The sequence below is a fragment of the Arvicanthis niloticus genome, chromosome 24, assembly GCF_011762505.2.
Source record: "Arvicanthis niloticus isolate mArvNil1 chromosome 24, mArvNil1.pat.X, whole genome shotgun sequence".
NCBI classification, from domain to species: Eukaryota; Metazoa; Chordata; class Mammalia; order Rodentia; family Muridae; genus Arvicanthis; species Arvicanthis niloticus.
The window spans coordinates 15,040,001-15,056,932 of record NC_133432.1 but is presented as its reverse complement, the minus strand read 5'-3'; the positions used below and the strand labels follow the sequence as shown (position 1 = coordinate 15,056,932).

Here is a 16,932-nt window from a genome sequence, read left to right as displayed (position 1 = left end):
GCCTGGTCTACAGAGTGAGTTTCAGGACAGCCAGGGCTACACAGAGAAACCCTGTCTCGAAAAACAAAAAAAAGTTTTTTGGGTTGGAGAGATGGTTCAGTGGTTGAGAGCACTGATTGCCCTTCCAGAGGTCCTGAGTTCAATTCCCAGCAACCACATGGTGGCTCACAACCATCTGTAATGGGATCTGGCGCCCTCTTCTGGTGTGTCACATGAAATAAATCTCTGATGCTGAGGAAAGCAAGTTCTTGAAGAATTGTGTCTGTGGTCTCCATACAGTCTTTGTATCTGAAAACTGACCTTGCACTGGGTTCTGCTCCGTGCTGGATGAAGTTGAGCAGTTGGTGTTACAGGGAAGAAGCAAAGAGTCCAGTCAAAGAGTTCAAAGGCTGTCAGAGGAGGCCATGGTCCTCTTGCATCTCCATGGCAGAAAACCAGTGTATCAAAGGAGACACAAACTGGAGCTGCCCTTGACTACAGGTCCAAACTTGCCATCCTGTGGGCTGCTTCTGCCCCTTTCCATAACTGCCTGTTCAAGGGAGGCTGGTAGAGGAAGGACCTAGGGGCTCCAACAAAGGAAGCCCTGCTTGGAGTATCCCAGGTCTCACCTCACAGTATTTCTCTATTTATAGGCCACTCATCCCCCACCTTGAGACAGGGTCTCACTGTGTAGGTCTGGCTGTCTTGGAACTCACAAAGATAAGGTCTGCCTTTGCCTCCCAACAGCTGTGATTAAAGGCATATGCTACCTGGAGTTCCAACAGACGGAGCTATTAACTGGTTTTTTTTTTTTTTTTTTTTGGTTTTTTGAGACAGGGTTTCTCTGTATAGCCCGGGCTGTCCTGGAACTCACTCTGTAGACCAGGCTGGCCTCGAACTCAGAAATCCACCTGCCTCTGCCTCCCAAGTGCTAGGATTAAAGGCGTGTGCCACCATCACCCGGCTTAACTATGGTTTAAACAAATGAAAAGCCATCTGTGGCTTTGTGTGGTGGTAGTCAGTGATCCTTGAAATTGGGGAGGCAGAGACTGGAAGATCTCAGGGTTAGCTTGGGCTATCTCCAAAACCAGAGATTAAGGTCCAGTGAGTGATGATGGAAATCATGTTTTGGGATCTTAAATCTACTTGCTCATAGACAGGTGAACTTCTGACATACTCAACAAGTCCCACTTGCATTTCTGTTCCTGTGATAACATACCATAGAAGAAAGCAACTCGGGGAAGAACGTTTATTTAGCGTACAATTTTGAGTTACAATTCATCGTTTTGGGGAAGTCAAGGTAGGAACTCAAGAAGCTAGTCATTATCACATCCACAGTCAAAAGCAGAGACTATAAAAGCATTGTTGCTTGTTCTTAGCTAGTGTTCTCATACTGGTTAAGATTTCTGCTTAAGGAATGACGCTGCACACAGTGGGCTGGTCTTCCTACTTTAGTTAACAAGACAATTCCCATAGCATACCTACAAGGCAACCTAGATAAATTCTCCTTAAGACTGTTCGCTGGTGATTCTAGGTTGTCTGTGTGACTTTGTTAAAACTAGTAAGCACAGCAGGTAACGTAGTAACATCCCACTGCCATTTTTCCTTTCCCAGAAACTAAGGATAAATGATCCTTTAGACAGCACAGCAGTGGCCCTGGAGTTGAACGATAATCACTAACTGTTATTGTTTGACTCAACTTGCCATGAAGAGGGGCTTATTTAATATTGTTTTGATCTTAACCTTTTATTTGTTCACTTATTTTTGTGTTTGATGAGTGTGGGCCCATATGGCCACAGTGATGTCAGTGGACAACTCTGCAGAGTCAGTTCTGACCTTTACCCTTCTGTGGATTTTGAGGATCAGAGCTCAGGTCAGGCTCATGAGAAGGGCCTCTGGCCACTGAATCACGCTGTCAGCCCTATTTGCTACCTTTTTAGAATAACATTGTACTACTACTAAGTTAGAGGTGCACGCAGTCCTCACATTTGGGATGATCAGGCAGGAGGATTCCCTACAAATTGGAAGCCAGTCTGGGTTATAGCAGACTGTCTTTAAAAAAACACAAACAAAAAACCCCAGACATGTTACATAAAGCTGTATAATCCTAGAATATGGGAGGGAAGCAGGAAGATCAGGAATTCAAGATTATCCTTGACTCCATAGTGAGTTCAAGGCCAACTTAGACACATGAGATTCTGTCTCAAAACCAAAGAAGCATAAAAGGGGATACTTTTATAACCACTAAAATCAAGGAACTCTGCTGTCAGCTGCCCATAGAACAATGGCAACCCACAAACTGGCTACTGTACTCTTACTGTAATGGCTTTTTGGGTGCCACACAGTATCATTCTTTACATTTATCTTTGTGTGTATTCATATGTGCATGCAGCACAGTGCATGTAGGCATCAGAGGGCAACTGAGTCAGGCTTGACAAGTGCCTGATGGTTAAAAAAAGTGATGGCCGGGGACTAGAGCAATGACTCAGTGATTAAGAGCACAGGCTGCTTTTCCAAAGGATCTGGGTTCAATTCCTAGCACCCACATGGCAGCTCACAATTCTATTAACTCCAGTTTCAGGAGATCTTACACACACATACAAGCAGGCAGAACAACAACACCGTCATCTGTAACTCCAACTCTAGGAGGATCTGACTCCAGGCCTCAGTGTGCAACTGCACTCATGTGCACATGCCTACACGCCACAAGTTATTTAAAAATACAAATCTAGGGGCTGGAGAGATGGCTCAGTGGGTAAGAGCACTGACTGTTCTTCCAGAGGTCCTGAGTTCAATTCCCAGCAACCACATGGTGGCTCACACCATCTATAATTGGATCTGATTCCCTTTTCTGCCATGCATGTGTATATGCAGATTAAAAACTTCCTTAAGTCCATCAGAGTGATATTTATTTTTAAAAGGTTCTTAACGTTATTTATGTGTCTATGTGAGTGTATGTTATCCTGTGGTGGCACTGGATCTCCTGGAGCTGCAGTTACAGGCAGTAGGTTGTGAGCAACCCTATGTAAGTCCTGGGAACTGCACTTCAGTCTTCTGCAAGAGCAGCAGGCTCAACTCTGCAGCTCGTACTTATCTATTTTGAGGCAGTCTCACCATGTAGGAAAGGCAGCTACAGAACTAGCTATATAGGTGAGGTTCTGAACGTTGCAGCAATCCTCCTGCCTTAGCTTTTCCAAATGCTGAGACTGCAGGTATATACCACCATGCCCAGTTCCAGAATGCTCTCTAGATGTTACAATGCTAGAGCCAGGTATTGCCACCTTTATTCCCGGAAGTCTCTTGGTATGCCATCAGCATTGGCCTTTTTCTCAGTGTTGTTTTGACTTGCTTCCCATAGTTCTTTCAACAACTTCTTCTTTTCTAGAGTCTCCTTTGCTCTTTTCTTCCTCTCTCGCTTTCTCCTCTCAGCCTCGAGCTTCTCTTTGTGAACAGGGCTGTTTTCACCGTTGTAGAAAATATCCACTTTCTCCTGGAGGACTTTCCGAGCTATCTTTCTGTTTTGATCCACAGATCGTGTTTGGTGGCACTGCAAGAGTTAACAGGCAGGGATGTAAACATCACGGGTGTCAGGAGATGGTCAGGAATTCCTAGTCCCTCAATCGACCCTTTTCCTGTCTCAGAGGAAAAGGCCGGGAGCCCCTGTGAGTCAGCAACCATGAAGACCACAGCCTTTCTGCATGTGGCTCATGGTCTCAGCACCACACACTGGTTGTATTGTGGGACTCCCACTTGAATAATTACGAATGTGGTTTTCTTTGGGTCAGGCGTGGAGGGACAGACAGTGGACCTTTGAGTTTAAGGGGAGCCTGGTTTACATAGCAAAACCTTGGTCTTAAAAAATAAAAGATTGAGCCGGGCAGTGGTGGCGCACACCTTTAATCCCAGCACTTAGGAGGCAGAGGCAGGCGGATTTCTGAGTTCGAGGCCAGCCTGGTCTACAGAGTGAGTGCCAGGACGGACAGCCAGGGCTACACAGAGAAACCCTGTCTTGGAAAAAAAAAAAACCAAACCAAACCAAACAAAAAAAAAAAACAAAAAAAACAAACAAACAAAAAAAAAGATTTTATTTTTTAGAAGCAACAATAGCTTAAAATATTAGTATGAATATTTGACTTGCATGTATGTTTGTGTAACATGTTCATGCTTTGGGCCCATGACTTCCTGAAGAAGTCAGTTTGTGAGCCACGGGAATCAAACTCAGGTCTGCTGGAAGAGCAGCCAATGCTGTTAACCACTGACCCATCTCTCCAGCCCCAACCATACCTTTCAAACTAAGCCCTTCCCAAGTAAATATGGAAACACTGACTAGAGTCTGGCTTGTCTGGGAGCAACTGTGCAAAATTCACATGCCATTCACAAGTGGATCCATCTGAGAGACTAGGACACACCTTTGCTAACAGCTTCCCACAGCACTCAGTATGTGAAACTGATGGTGGTGAGGGCCTAGCCAAGCTGATGGGCAAAGGAGACGCTGTGCCACGGGGGAAGAGAATCCCAAAGGGAAAGGAAGCTAGGCAGGGTCAACAAAATTAGCGTTTGGGATTTTGTTATGAATGAGTTTCTCAAGGAGGGAAAAAGCAACTGAGGATTTTAAGTCACGCCTTGGCTCAAGAAGCTGGCCAGAAGCAGCTTTCAAAGGACTGAACAAGTTCCTTGTCTGCCTCAGGCAATAACGACATGCTTACAGGACTCAGAGTTGACCAAGGAATAGAATGGCTTGGAACATGTTTGCCCCAGGGGTGGAGTATCAGTTGTTGGGTTGGCTGTACCTGGGAAAATCTGTCCTTGACCTCCTTGCTCCCTCAAAGGCTGCATGTGCTGCTTGGGGGCTTTTGTGTCTGACAGGTGGCAGTGGCAGTTTAGCAGCTCTGCTGGCCTGGCTTGTATTTCAGAGGCAGTGGATCTGGGCTAAAAATCACTTGGCCATTTCCTGCATGTGCATTTAGTTGGGAGCTGGTGTCACCCTTAACCAGACTGCCTTTAAGCAAGAGTTACATTGGTGGCTGGGCAGAGCATTTTGTCTTCTGAGTCTGTGCTTTGCCTCCACAAAAGAGCATATGTTAGGGACATTAGCTGCACAGGCCAGAGGGTCATGGAGGAGATAGCCCACCAGCTGAGGACTGAGATAACTAGCCAGCAGCAGGGTTCATTAGTTCCATGCTGGAGACCACGGGTGGGTTTGAGAGCAGGACACTACAAGGAGACCTGCCTTAGCCACAGCTTCACTTCTGGTGACACAAGAGAGCTAAATTCAGGACAGTAGCAAAGCCCTGGCTCCACAAGACTCCAGCACCAGGCTCCTGAGACTGGGCAGGAGGTTCGTCTACAGAGGAACAGCTCAGGGCTTGGGTACATCTGCAGTGCCCTGGTTATCCTGAGTTGGCAGTGTGTCAGTGCCAAAGTGGGCATGCCCCTTGGCTGAAGCCTGCTGTGGCTGCAGACCTGGACTCCCCTTATCTGCCTGGCATTCCCCACCCCGTCTCTACCTTGACCACAATGCCGGAGGGCACATGTTTGAGCACTACACAGTTGCTGGTTTTGTTGGTGGCCTGGCCCCCTGGACCATGTCCTTTCACAAACTGTTCTTCGAGCTCACTCTCATTCAGGGGAAGCAGAGCAGGATAGTCCTTCCTGCCTGCTACCTGTACTGTACCGGCAGCCATTCCTGGGAAGAGCAGTGCTGGCGTTTCCTGAAGCCTGAGCCCCCACTTCCCAGAGCATATCCTGATCAGTGGTGCAGGGAGACGGAGCAAAGCCCAGGTGCTCATGGAAGACATGGCTTGGTGTGGCAGGACCTGGGTGGAGAAAGAATGGAGATTGTCTTCTTACTTTGCTCTCAAGATCATACCCTGGTTTTAAACACAGGTTTTTATACAATCCCAGGGATGGTCCTTCATGCCCAGGGCCCATAGCATCTGGTATTCCCATCCAAGTACTGAACAGGCCTGACTCTGCTCAGCTTCCAGGATCACATGAGAACTGGGCACGTTCAGGGTGGCATGGCCATAGACTACACAGTTTCTTTTAAAACCCCAAAAATACTTTCAGCACACCGAGAGGTGCTAGCTCCTCAGGAAAGAGGTGTTGAGTGTGTCACTTAGAGGAGCGGGGCATGTGGTCTATATAAAGACATAAAAGAGAACATCGAGGAAGAATTAGGACCCCAGTTAAGGACAGTATTTAAACGTGAAACCTGCATTTGTACGAGGATGTCAGTGTGAGTCTGCTTTATAGCCGAGTTAAAGCCCGACACAGGAAACCTCACCATCCATCAGTTTCCAACTGCTGTGTTGTGACGCTGGCAGCTTCACGGGTCTGAATGGGAACATCTGTTCCCTGGGATGCACTGCCAATAATGGGATCCAACTGGTCTCCTTGTTACTAAGTCAAGCAGTTTCTACTAAGGCGCTTGTTAGGCTTAAACACAACTGATGTGTGAGTGGTGTCAAGAGGAAGGAGCTGGACTTGTGTGCTAGCCAGAGAAGATGTTTAGGGTCATATAGAGATTGAGCTGCACCCTGCATGTGCCACGCATTCTTAAAGTTACACTCCCAGGTTCAGGAAGTCTTTGTTTTTAAACAATGAAAGACTTAAATAACCACCTGAGGTTATAAGACCCTGTCTAAAAGTCTAAAAGGTTTAACTAATGATTAAAGATACAGCACAACCAGCCAGGACTACACAGAGCAATACAGTATTGAAAAACAAAAAGCAAACCCAGCCAAACAAACTTGAAATCACTTAGCTGACAAATGAATTGGACAGGGAATAGTAACTACCAGGACATGGTCAATCATATAGGCCTTTGAGGTTTTCAAGGGGTCAAAGGTCAAATAGTTCTTGTGAATGGATGAGTCACAAGCCAGGTGCAATCCATCAACTGGAAAACTGGTGAACTTGCTTTTCTCCACTCAGCTCACATAGGATAGAAAAAGTATTCTGGGGATAGTCTCTGTTAATGACTTCTGGGGCTCGGGACTACATCTTAATAACATGTTCAGCAGCCAGGCAATCTCAGAAACACAGCTTCCTTGTGGACCATGCCTCTGCTGAGGTGTGTGCAGGTGCCAAGCATGGGGTGCAACTTTAATTCTGCCCCGAAGGCTCTCGACAGCAGACAAAACCTGGTGACAATAGGTTCCTGGCATTGGTCTGCCACATAGGGAGGGGCTAGATTCTAAGATGACTAGAGCTCCAGGACAGAACTACCTGGGTTTGCTTTCAGCTTATTACCCCTAACCCACTGTCACCACTGACTGCCGATAACTGTGATGTCTACCCTGGTAAGTACTGGGGAGAACCAACCTTTGAAGACACAATGTTAGCTAGAGGTATTTTCTGGTGATTTCTCATTTTGTTTATTTTTTTGTCTGCTTGCCTGCCTGCCTGCCTTTCTGTCAACAGGGTGTCTATTATGTAGCTCTGGCTGTCCTGTAACTCACTCTGTAACACAGATTGGCCTCAAGCTCCTAGAGATCCATCTGCTTTTACTCTTGAGTGCTGGAATTAAACGCATATGTCACCACACCTAGCAATTTTCTAAATTTTCCATATGAAGTGTTTTGCCCTCATTTATGTATGTATGAGCATTATATATGTGCCTGTGCTTACAGAGGCCAAAAGAGGGTGTTGGATTCCTTGATACTGGAGTGATAGACTATTGTGAGCCACCATATGTGTGTTGGGAACTGACCCCAGGTCTTCTGTAAGAGCAGAAAATGCTCTTAACAATTGAGTCATCTCTCTAGGCCTCATTCATTCAATCATTCATTCAATTCTGAGATAGGATCTGAGGCTGGGCTTGACTTTCTCATCATCCTGTGCCCACCGTTTCAGTTCTAGGATTCTAGGTGTGCACCCCCATGCCTTGCTCCTCCTCCCCACTTCCTTGCTCTCTCCATCCCTTTCTCCTTTCCTTTCCCCTTATTCCCTCCCCCCCTTTATTTTGAGGCAGGTTTTCATTATGCAGCCCTCGCTGGCCTGGAATGCATATGTAGACTTAGGATTAAAAGTGTAAGTCACAATGCCCCACTTTCCTGAAGCTTTAAGTGAAAGCTTCTGAGTAGGCAGAAGAGTTGGCACTGGGAGTCTTTAGAACCCTCTTTCTATGGGAATTGAATATGATGAACTGTAACATCGTCTTCTCGAGCCTTGTGCTACTGCCCCTTTTCGATTCTGTGACTGACAGTATGGTCTAAGCCCATGGCTTTTCGTGACAGTCAATGTGTCTTGCCCATACCGATGGGTACTTTTTGAGGCAACAGTGTAAGATATCAAAATCCAGAGCAATGAAAAGGCATGCGTTAGGTGCATGTCTTTAATCCCAGCACTCAGGAGTCAGAAGCATGTAGATCTCTGAGTTTGAGGCCCAGTCTGGTCTACAGAGGGAGTTCTATGACAGCCACGGCAACAAAGAGAAACCTTGTCTTGAAAAATAAAAAATCAAACTAACACCCCCCCAAAAAGAACCCCAACAACTGTTTTTGCAGGGGAGGAGGCTGGGGAGGTGGCTCAGTGTTAAGAGTGCATGTTGCTCTTGCAAAGAACATGAGTTCGGTTCCCAGTGCCCACACTGGGCTGCTCCTTAGAATTCCAGTTCCAGGAAATCTGGTGGGCTCTTCTGGCTACTGATGGCACGCACACGCACACGCACACTGGGTGTGAAATATATTAGAATTACCCTTATGAAAGCATACGTGATAAACAAGCCGTGGTGGCCCCACGCCTGTAACCCCAGCCCTTGGGAATAGAGGCAGAAGGGCCTGGTGTTTAAGGCCAGCCTGGGAGTCATAATATTCTGCCTCAGAACATCACCAAAGACAGCAAGATGCCTCAGTAGATAAAGATGCTTGCTACCCAAAATAATGATCTGAGTTCAATCTCAGCAACTCACAAGATAGAAGAGAATCAGCTCCTAAAACCTGTACTCTGACCTCTGGATATGTGTTATGGCATGCACCTCTTCTCGGACAAAATAATAAAATGGAATCAAGACAAAAACAATCCCAAATACACAAAGACAAAAACGTGATGAACCCAGACACCATGATCAGTTGACAGGGCTACGTTAATGTCCCAAAATGGCCCTTTTCTGATTTCTGCTTTCAAGGTACAGAACAAAATTCCTTTGTGTAACAGAAAGCTTCAAGTCCATGGTCTGACCATGGACTATGAGCCCAGGGTTTCTTTGGGTTTCTCTTCTGCCGGTCTGTGAACTAACCAAGCAGAGGACAGCAGTGATACAGAGCGATGTGACAAAGACAGGAAGCAAGTCTGGGACAGGCCAGACTCCAGACAAAGACAGCAGAGTGCTTTCATCGGCAGCTGTCACAGCCACTGGCTCAGTCTCTGCCCTTCTGTCCTGGTTCAGAGCTGACAGACACCCTGGAAGCTCTCCCACCCAACCGAGTTCAAGAAGGTCCCCAGTGTTCAGTGACTGGCTGCTTTGTTCAATGGTTAATTCCAGCAGCCAATCAGACAATGCAAGACACTCTAGCATCTCCTGGCGCTTTGGATCTACTCCAGGGACTGCTAAAAATGACAAACACACCCATGGCTCTGCTTCCCCACAGCCCAGAGAATACAGGCTGGATTTCAGGTTTTGTGATACCACATTGCAACCTGAGTCTATAGGGACAATAAAAGCAGCTCAAATTATAGCTCATTGTAACATTACAAAAACACAAAAGAAAAATGACAAAAAGAAGCGCTAGTAAGGGGAGACCAGCAGCTGGCAGCTCTGTTCTAATTCCTTCCTGGGGCTTAAATTTAGGGCTGGCTCTGTACTTGGACTTCCCTGGCTCTCCTTTGATCATGGCTTCAGCTATTCATGAACTGGTGAAGTTTGGGTGGGTAAGTCTTTCACCGTCCAAGTCCCAATTCAGTCAAGTGTACAGAGAATAGTACTAGACCTTCCAAAAGAGAACATGAATTTGTCTGGTGAAAAATTTCAAGATCTATTAAGCATCAAACATAGGCCTCAAGGAGCACAAGTAGTTTGCACATCAAAGAGACATGAAGACATCTATAAATACAATAGTTACGACAGCCCAGGCTGTACCACGGAGATAGGCCTCAGATGGCTCACAGGGCTCTGGTCAGGATTTGGAACTTGCAGTCAATTTCTGCCTCATCACCAATTCTGGCTCACAAACATTCCTTCCTTCAGCTTCCTCAATCAACCTAAACCTGGAGGATACAGCCCCAACTCTGCAGCAAGGCCTAAGACAGAACAATCCCAGGCTCAAGTGAGATAGGAGAGGTCATGCTGTGTTTTCAAGAGACCTAATCCTGTGGATGGTGGCAGAGGATCATCCTTACATCTCTGAGATGTAAATTGGCTGGGAGATTGGGTGTGGTGGCACAGGCCTCTAATCCCAGCACTCAGGAGGCAGAGGCAGGTGGATCTGAGTTGGAGGCCAACCTGGTCTAGAGTGAGTTCCTGGCTTGCCAGGCCTAGAAAACCCTGTCTAAACTCCCCCCCACCCCCAAAAAAAAAGTTGGCTGGGAGCTTGCGCAGTAGTAGAGTACGTGTTTAGTTAGCCCAGCCTTGAGTTTTTTCCCCCAGTATTGCAAGTAAGTAAGAGGCAGATGATTACAGCCAACAACAGGACCAGTGATATGGCTTAGCATGTAAAGGAGCTTGCCACCAAGCCTGAAAACCTGCGTTCGATTCCTGGAACCCACATGATAGAAAGAACAGATTCTTGTGAGCAGTGTTCTCTTTTTCCCTCTCTCTTTCCACACACATACACACTCATGTAATTAAAACAACCCATGGGCTGGAGAGACGGCTCAGTGGTAAAGAGCACTAGTTGTTCTTCCAGAGGACCTGGGTTCAATTCCCGGCACAACATGGCATCTACAGCCGTCTGTAACTCCAGTTCCAGGGCATCTGAAGCCCTCTCACCAATGCACATAAAACATTACATAAATTACATATATAAAAAAAGAAAGACAGCATAAAACAACCCATAAGGGATAGTTTATCTGAAGACAAGGTGGTCCTGAATTTTGCACTTCCTGTGTGTTAGACTGTTGAGTGCTAGGATTACTGCCACTACACCTACATTCAGCAAGGTAATTTGCGTTTAATTTCATTTTAGGAAAGCCATGGGTATGTTTCAATCTCTAGAACAGGCACTTATTTAAACGTTTACTGCTTTGGTCTTTCTTTAGAAAGGTAAGGTACTGAATACAGTTTTCCCTAGCCACAACTTTCATGGTGTATCAACCTTGCAGAAACTTCATTAAAACTTAACAGAAAGAACTCGAGGAGAGAACTCCATAGGGCACTTGATGAGAGAGGCTTTCAGCAGAGTCTGCCTGTTCCTCAGTGAGCACATGGCACACCTGGGAGCCTTAGTACATCTGAGGCTGGCACCTTAGGCAGGCAGGGAATCAGGCTGTTTTTCTGAATCTCTGTCTTCTGTTATTGTTTTGAGACAGAGCCTCACTATTTAAATCCCAGTTGGCCTGGAACCCCATTATGTAGCCTAGGCTGGCCCTGAACTCAAAGAATTCTACCCGCCTCTGCCTCCTGAGTGCTGGTATTTAAAGATGTATACCACCATGCCTGGCAGACTTTGTTTGTCTTCATCCTGACACTGAGGATGGCAAGACCGTTTGATGAGAGGCTTGGGATCATGATGGCAAGAATGGAGATGAGACAGAGGAGGAGATAAAGGAATGGGATGGGAAGGCAAGAGGTTCTCTAGATAAAAGAAGGAACTGAATATAGATTTGAGCTACTGAAGGTGACATGGCAACAAGGACATTGAGAATCTGGACCATCTGAAGAAAAAAATGGCAAAAGGTGCCTGCTTGGGAAGTGTCCCAGTGGAAGTATTCTGTTAGGCACACCTGAGACTCCATGTAATCATAGAGGGACTGGGGGTGTGGGCTCAGGGAGCAGTGTTTGCCCAGTATGCATGAAGCTCTAGGGTCTATCTCCAAGCAAAACAAAAAGTAGGCATTGTGGTACTTATTTACAAAAAGTAGGCATTGTGGCTTATAATAACTACACTAGAGAGGTGGAGGCTGGAGGATTATAAGTTCAGTTTTACACCAAGCTTGAGGCCAGCCTGGGATACATGATCCTGCTTTGATCTGGAGAAAGCTGGCAAAGGAGACCACTCTGGGTCTGGTCTGAAGTCACTAGGCTTAGTGCTACCTAGGTCAAGAGACAACTAATGAAATACATAAAGGGACCAGTAGCTAGTTCACACAATACCAACATTTTCTTCCTCTTTTTATAGTAGAACATTTCAATGCACTGAGAATTACACCTGTCTATTTGTGGCATCTCACAGGAAGCTCCTAATTTATCAACCACGCTATGAGACTGCAGTGGGAACATAAGAAAGCAGAACTCACAACATAACCCTTTTATCTTAAAACTCTTAAAGCCTATGTCCCGTTAATGGTGTTCAGTATGTTTAGTACTCAGATGTCTTCACAAAGCCCTTCAGAGTACAGCACTGAGCTGGCTCTGGTGACGAAATCTGTCATTTCAGCACCTTGGAGGTAGAGGCAGGAGAATTTCAAGTTTGAGGTTATCTTGTGCTATACAGACTCAACTCCTTAAAACAAAAAAGGCAATCCAAAAATGGTAATATAAAGAAAATAAGAACGTGTGGATTCTTTTAAGTTTGCTTATTGTGAAAGATCATTAGTTTTTTGTTTGTTTGTTTAAAAAGCCAAGGGTATCATAAAGCTTAGGACAGCTTCAGGCTCAATAGTCTCAGATGATCTTGAAGTTCTGATAGTCCTACTGAATGAGAGTATAAGCCAGCTGGTTTTAACGTTTTTATTTGAGTCAGGGTCTCATTATGAAGCCATGGCTGGCCTGGAACTTGTTATGTAGACCAGGCCAGCCTCCAATGTGCAGACATCACCTGCCTCTGGATATTGAGTGCTGAGATTAATTTAAAGGTGCGTACCATCATACCTAACTTTTTTTTTGAACCAGGTTGGCCTTGAACTCACAGTAATCCATCTGCCTCCAGAGCGCTGGGACTAAAGGCATGCACCACCACACCACGGCCATGCTTGACTTTTATTTAAAACTAAATTTATCTTTTCCCCCAGCATGTTTCATAATACCTCCAATCTGTTCTATTTCTTTAAAAAAATGTTAGCTCACTTTGCTTAACTTTCTCTTTCTGAGTCTTCCTCTCCTTATTTTATCGTAGAGAGGCTATACTGCAGAACAGAAGAAACTTTTTCTTTTCCCTTTCCATTTCCCATTGTGGGTGTGTGAATATGCACACACAGAGGACCAAGGTCTGTGCTGGGAATCCTCCTCCATTGCTCTCCACCTTCTTCACTGAGTCAGGATCTCAATCCCAGAGCTCTGACACGGTTACCCTCTCTGGGCAGCTTGCTCTGTAGACTCCTGCCTCTGTCTTCCCAGGCTGGAATTACAAGCTGGTCACCAAGCTCACTGGGCATTTAGGTGAGTTCTGCAGATCCAACTCTGGTCCTTACACTTGAGTGGCAAGTGCTTCAACCACAGAGCCACTCTAAGACAGCCTTCCTGTGTAACCTAGGCTACCTTAATCCCTCGGTCCTGTTGCTCCTGCATCCCAAATTACAGGATTACAGGCCTGTGCACTACCATGAAGGATGCGTATGAACTCTGCAGTATTCATGTGTAGAGCTGTGATTTACTTTTCGACCGTGATCACACCTCCCTTTGTGTCAGATGAAGACCATAGGGTAAGGACACAGTCAAGTATGTCACCACAGACAAAAAGCTTTTAGTGCAAGTTAGATGGTAGCACACCAGCCCCTATTGCACAACTGAGGAGTCTTTGACTCACACACCATTTAAGCTGTGGTCTGATGGCATAAGTCCAGCCTGCAAAGCAACTACTTCCTGGGATTTTGAAAGCTGAAGGTGAAAAGGCTTTTAGAAGAGTGACCTGCAGATTATTTTGCTTGGTTTGGTCCAATTTAAGAAGTACCTGGAAACCACGAAAATGCCAGAGAGGTGCATTCTGCTCAGATCATAATTCTGGTCTATGAAATCAGGTGCCAAGGAGATCATTATGATGCCAAAATTACAGCTGGTCTTCTCAGCAGGTTCACACTGACAGACCTAGGTTAGTGAGTTATGTTTAACTCTCTTTAGGAAGTATGAACTAGAGCAGAAAACTCATAAAACCAGAAAGGGTTAGAGATGTAGCCTCACAGCAGAGTAACTGCTTAGCTGTGGGTTTTCAGCACCACAAAATGAAACAAAATCCAAATAAAAACCTGGTCATTTTCCATGCGTACTAGGTAAGCTACAGATTTAGTTTTATTGCTTGTAATTTTCCGAAGTGAGGGATGCCCCCTCTCTAGACAAACTTCCCAATTAAAAAAGGAAAAAAAAAATCAATGACACAAAGTAACACCATGAAGAAAAGTCACACCAGGGAACAGGAGGGAGAGCTAATCCCAGCACTGGGGTGACAGGATTGACTGAGATTCTAAGCCAGCAAAGAAATGAATGAATGAATGAGACCTTATCAAAAAGCTATATCCAAGGTAAGAAACATTTACCTGTGTCAGTTAACAAAACAGTCTAATAACAATGCCAATTCCCGAACATCTGACTCAACATATGAACAGATTGAAAAGGAATTCTCTAGAAATGACCTAAAAAGAATACACTGAAGCCATCTGTGCACAGTGGTTGGCCATTACTCCATTTGTGAGACAGAGGCAGGAAAATCAAGAGTACAAAGCTAGTCTTGGTTACATACTGAGTTTCAGGTCAGCCTGGGATATAAGGGAGGCCCCTCTCTCAAAAACCAACCCAAGACTCAACCCTCCAAAATTTACAAAGCATTTCTGGTTCTGTGGTCATGCCTTGTGTATGGTTAGAACCTTTGGATTTCATATTCACTTTTCTCTGGCTGGAGTTATCTGAGGAATTCACAGTCCTTATTTGAATGCAAGATTCTAGTGTCTCTAACTATTAAAATCTAATACTACTGCCAGATTAGTTATTAAAATATTAGGTCTATTAGAGTTAAGAGATTTAAGGACCAACTGATCTAAGTGATAAGACATTTTGAAAGATGAGGTCTGTTAAAAAAACTGATTTTGGTGTACAGTCATTATATTGATTAATACGTGGATGAATCAGTGGAGGCTTTAGATCTGGTATACATTTCTGAGTTTGGGATTGCTACTTAAGTTTCACTGTTGAAAAATATCTTCCTAGCCAGGCTTGAAAGCACAGGTCTTTAATCCCAGCACTTGGGGAACAGAAACGAGAGGATCTTATTGAGTTCAAGGCATCCTGGTCCACATAACGAGATCCAGGACAGACAAGGGTATACAGTGAGACCGTCTAAAGTAATAATATTATTAACCTAAGTGGTGGCTATTTTAAGGAGAGGACGAGATGAGATGTTTCTTTTGTGGTTTGCCATTTCAAGGGCAAAAAGCTCTCCTGCATCCACGCACTTACATGATAGTGTCCAAGCACTTGTTTAGGCCCGGATAAGATGTGCTACCCCTATCCCAGTGCTGCACTTGCTACGAGACGAGTCCCACTGAATAAGTAGCTGAGTATTGACCCGTTTCTCCTTGGGCCTCGGTGGAACTATCTTGTCCAGAGCAGCGAACTCTCCTTCTCTCCTCGCGTTATGTGCTTGGAGAGACATACAGTCGATCTCCTTAACTTTCGGGTAAAGTGAGTCCAGACAACTTAGTTCAGGGGTCAGGCTGGAAAAGACCTCGTGTAAGTTTGGTGACGGAAGTCGGAAGTAGGTCTGGAGTTCCAGCTTCAGTGTTTCATTTCAGAGCCTCTGACAGTAGTAACCAGCCCTAGTCCGAGCCCGGCTTTGCAGACGCTTACCTGTTTCTGCACCTGCCTCCAGCCGGAAGCATTCAGCGAGAATATAAACCACAGAGAACCGAGGATGGGGGGAAAAAAAAAAAAAAATCTGAGTTTTCCAGGTCTGCGCATGCGTCATACTCCTCCCACGGCTTCCCCAGCCTACCCGAGGCTCATTCTCACTAACTGCGCACGCGAGAAACCGAGGCGTCTTTCCCGCAGTTTCTAGAGAACCAATCAGCAGAGGTCTAGGCCTCAAGCCCCACCCTCTCACGCCTCCGGCGTCGCCTTGTCCTCTTTGGCGCGAGCTGCGCGTCAGGGAACTAGGGAAGGTGCGCGCGCCGCGCTCGCTGGCTCGGCCCTCTTCCGAGCAGCCAATCGCGGGTGAGACGCCGGGCGCGCGCACGCTCCTTGGAATTTAACGGTCGCGTGAGGCCAATCTCCCGGTACCGACATAGGCAGAAGCGAGGAGGCCAGGTAAGCGGTCGCGGCTTGTGGGGAGCTGCGTGCCGCGAGGGCTGAGGGCTGAGTCCTAGACGACTCCATCAGAGTGGACCCCCTGGGTGCGTTGACAGGCTAGGGTTAAGGTTGACGGCTACTGCAGAGCTAGCCGGAGCCCGCTGGTCAGTGCGGCTCTGCGGGTGCATGCGCCTTTTCTAGACTCGTGCCCTTGAGTGACATCAGTGAGGCCCAATCGGATTGCTGCTTTTGCTAGGGGCGTGAGTGTCCTGTCCTTCCCCCTCCCCTCCCCGGTAGTGGCACTCCGACTCTCTTTGGAAATCTCAGTGGTAGTGAGTGGTTCTCCATCATCTCTATGTCCTTTTGCCTCCGACCTGGAGTCAGTGTTCGCTGCCAGCGACTAGCATCTGACCTCAACACCTGAAACCGTTTCATGCCTGTTCCTTTCAGCCTTTCCTCAAAGAGGAAGCATAGTGAACTTTAAAATTGTTAACGCAACTCCATCACTTTCTGTCTCCAACCCCAATGGGTTGTAGGATGAGGGACAGAAGCATCTTTTTTTTTTTTCTCCCCTGTCAAGTTTATCTCGGATTCCCCCTTTCCTTTCTCCTCGACCTTCCCCCTGTCTGGAGAAGCGTCAT

General features: G+C 46.1%; 2 protein-coding genes across 6 annotated transcripts in view; one reads left to right on the top strand and one right to left on the bottom strand.

Moving 5' to 3' along the window:
- Window positions 1–1,214: 1,214 nt before the first annotated feature.
- Window positions 1,215–16,041, bottom strand: Mtrfr (mitochondrial translation release factor in rescue). The gene is made up of 3 exons (XM_076922893.1): window positions 15,854–16,041; window positions 5,487–5,795; window positions 1,215–3,526 (listed from the first exon to the last, which is right to left on the bottom strand). Exons 1-3 carry the CDS (start codon window positions 15,962–15,964, stop codon window positions 3,263–3,265), a joined length of 684 nt encoding a protein of 227 aa, XP_076779008.1. The 5' UTR covers window positions 15,965–16,041; the 3' UTR covers window positions 1,215–3,262.
- A 25-nt stretch (window positions 16,042–16,066) lies between these two features.
- Window positions 16,067–16,932, top strand: part of Mphosph9 (M-phase phosphoprotein 9) — a 64,299-nt gene continuing 63,433 nt past the window's right edge. For 3 of the 5 annotated variants that reach the window (XM_076922891.1, XM_076922888.1, XM_076922892.1), the window contains exon 1: window positions 16,172–16,309. The gene's annotated coding sequence lies outside the window, so the exon portion shown is untranslated. Of the gene's footprint in view, window positions 16,310–16,932 lie in introns of all 5 variants that reach the window. The other 2 variants (XM_076922890.1, XM_076922889.1) reach the window with 2 other exon arrangements.

What these genes read in the sequence shown, in the direction of transcription:
- Mtrfr (XM_076922893.1), bottom strand. Translation starts at nt 15,964, where the DNA reads ATGCGCAGACCTGGAAAACTCAGATTTTTTTTTTTTTTTCCCCCCATC. An exon ending in GGAGGCAGGTGCAGAAACAG is followed by an intron (nt 5,796 to 15,853) that starts GTAAGCGTCTGC and finishes TTCTCCACCCAG; the next exon opens with GTCCTGCCACACCAAGCCAT. An exon ending in CCTCCGGCATTGTGGTCAAG is followed by an intron (nt 3,527 to 5,486) that starts GTAGAGACGGGG and finishes TAACTCTTGCAG; the next exon opens with TGCCACCAAACACGATCTGT.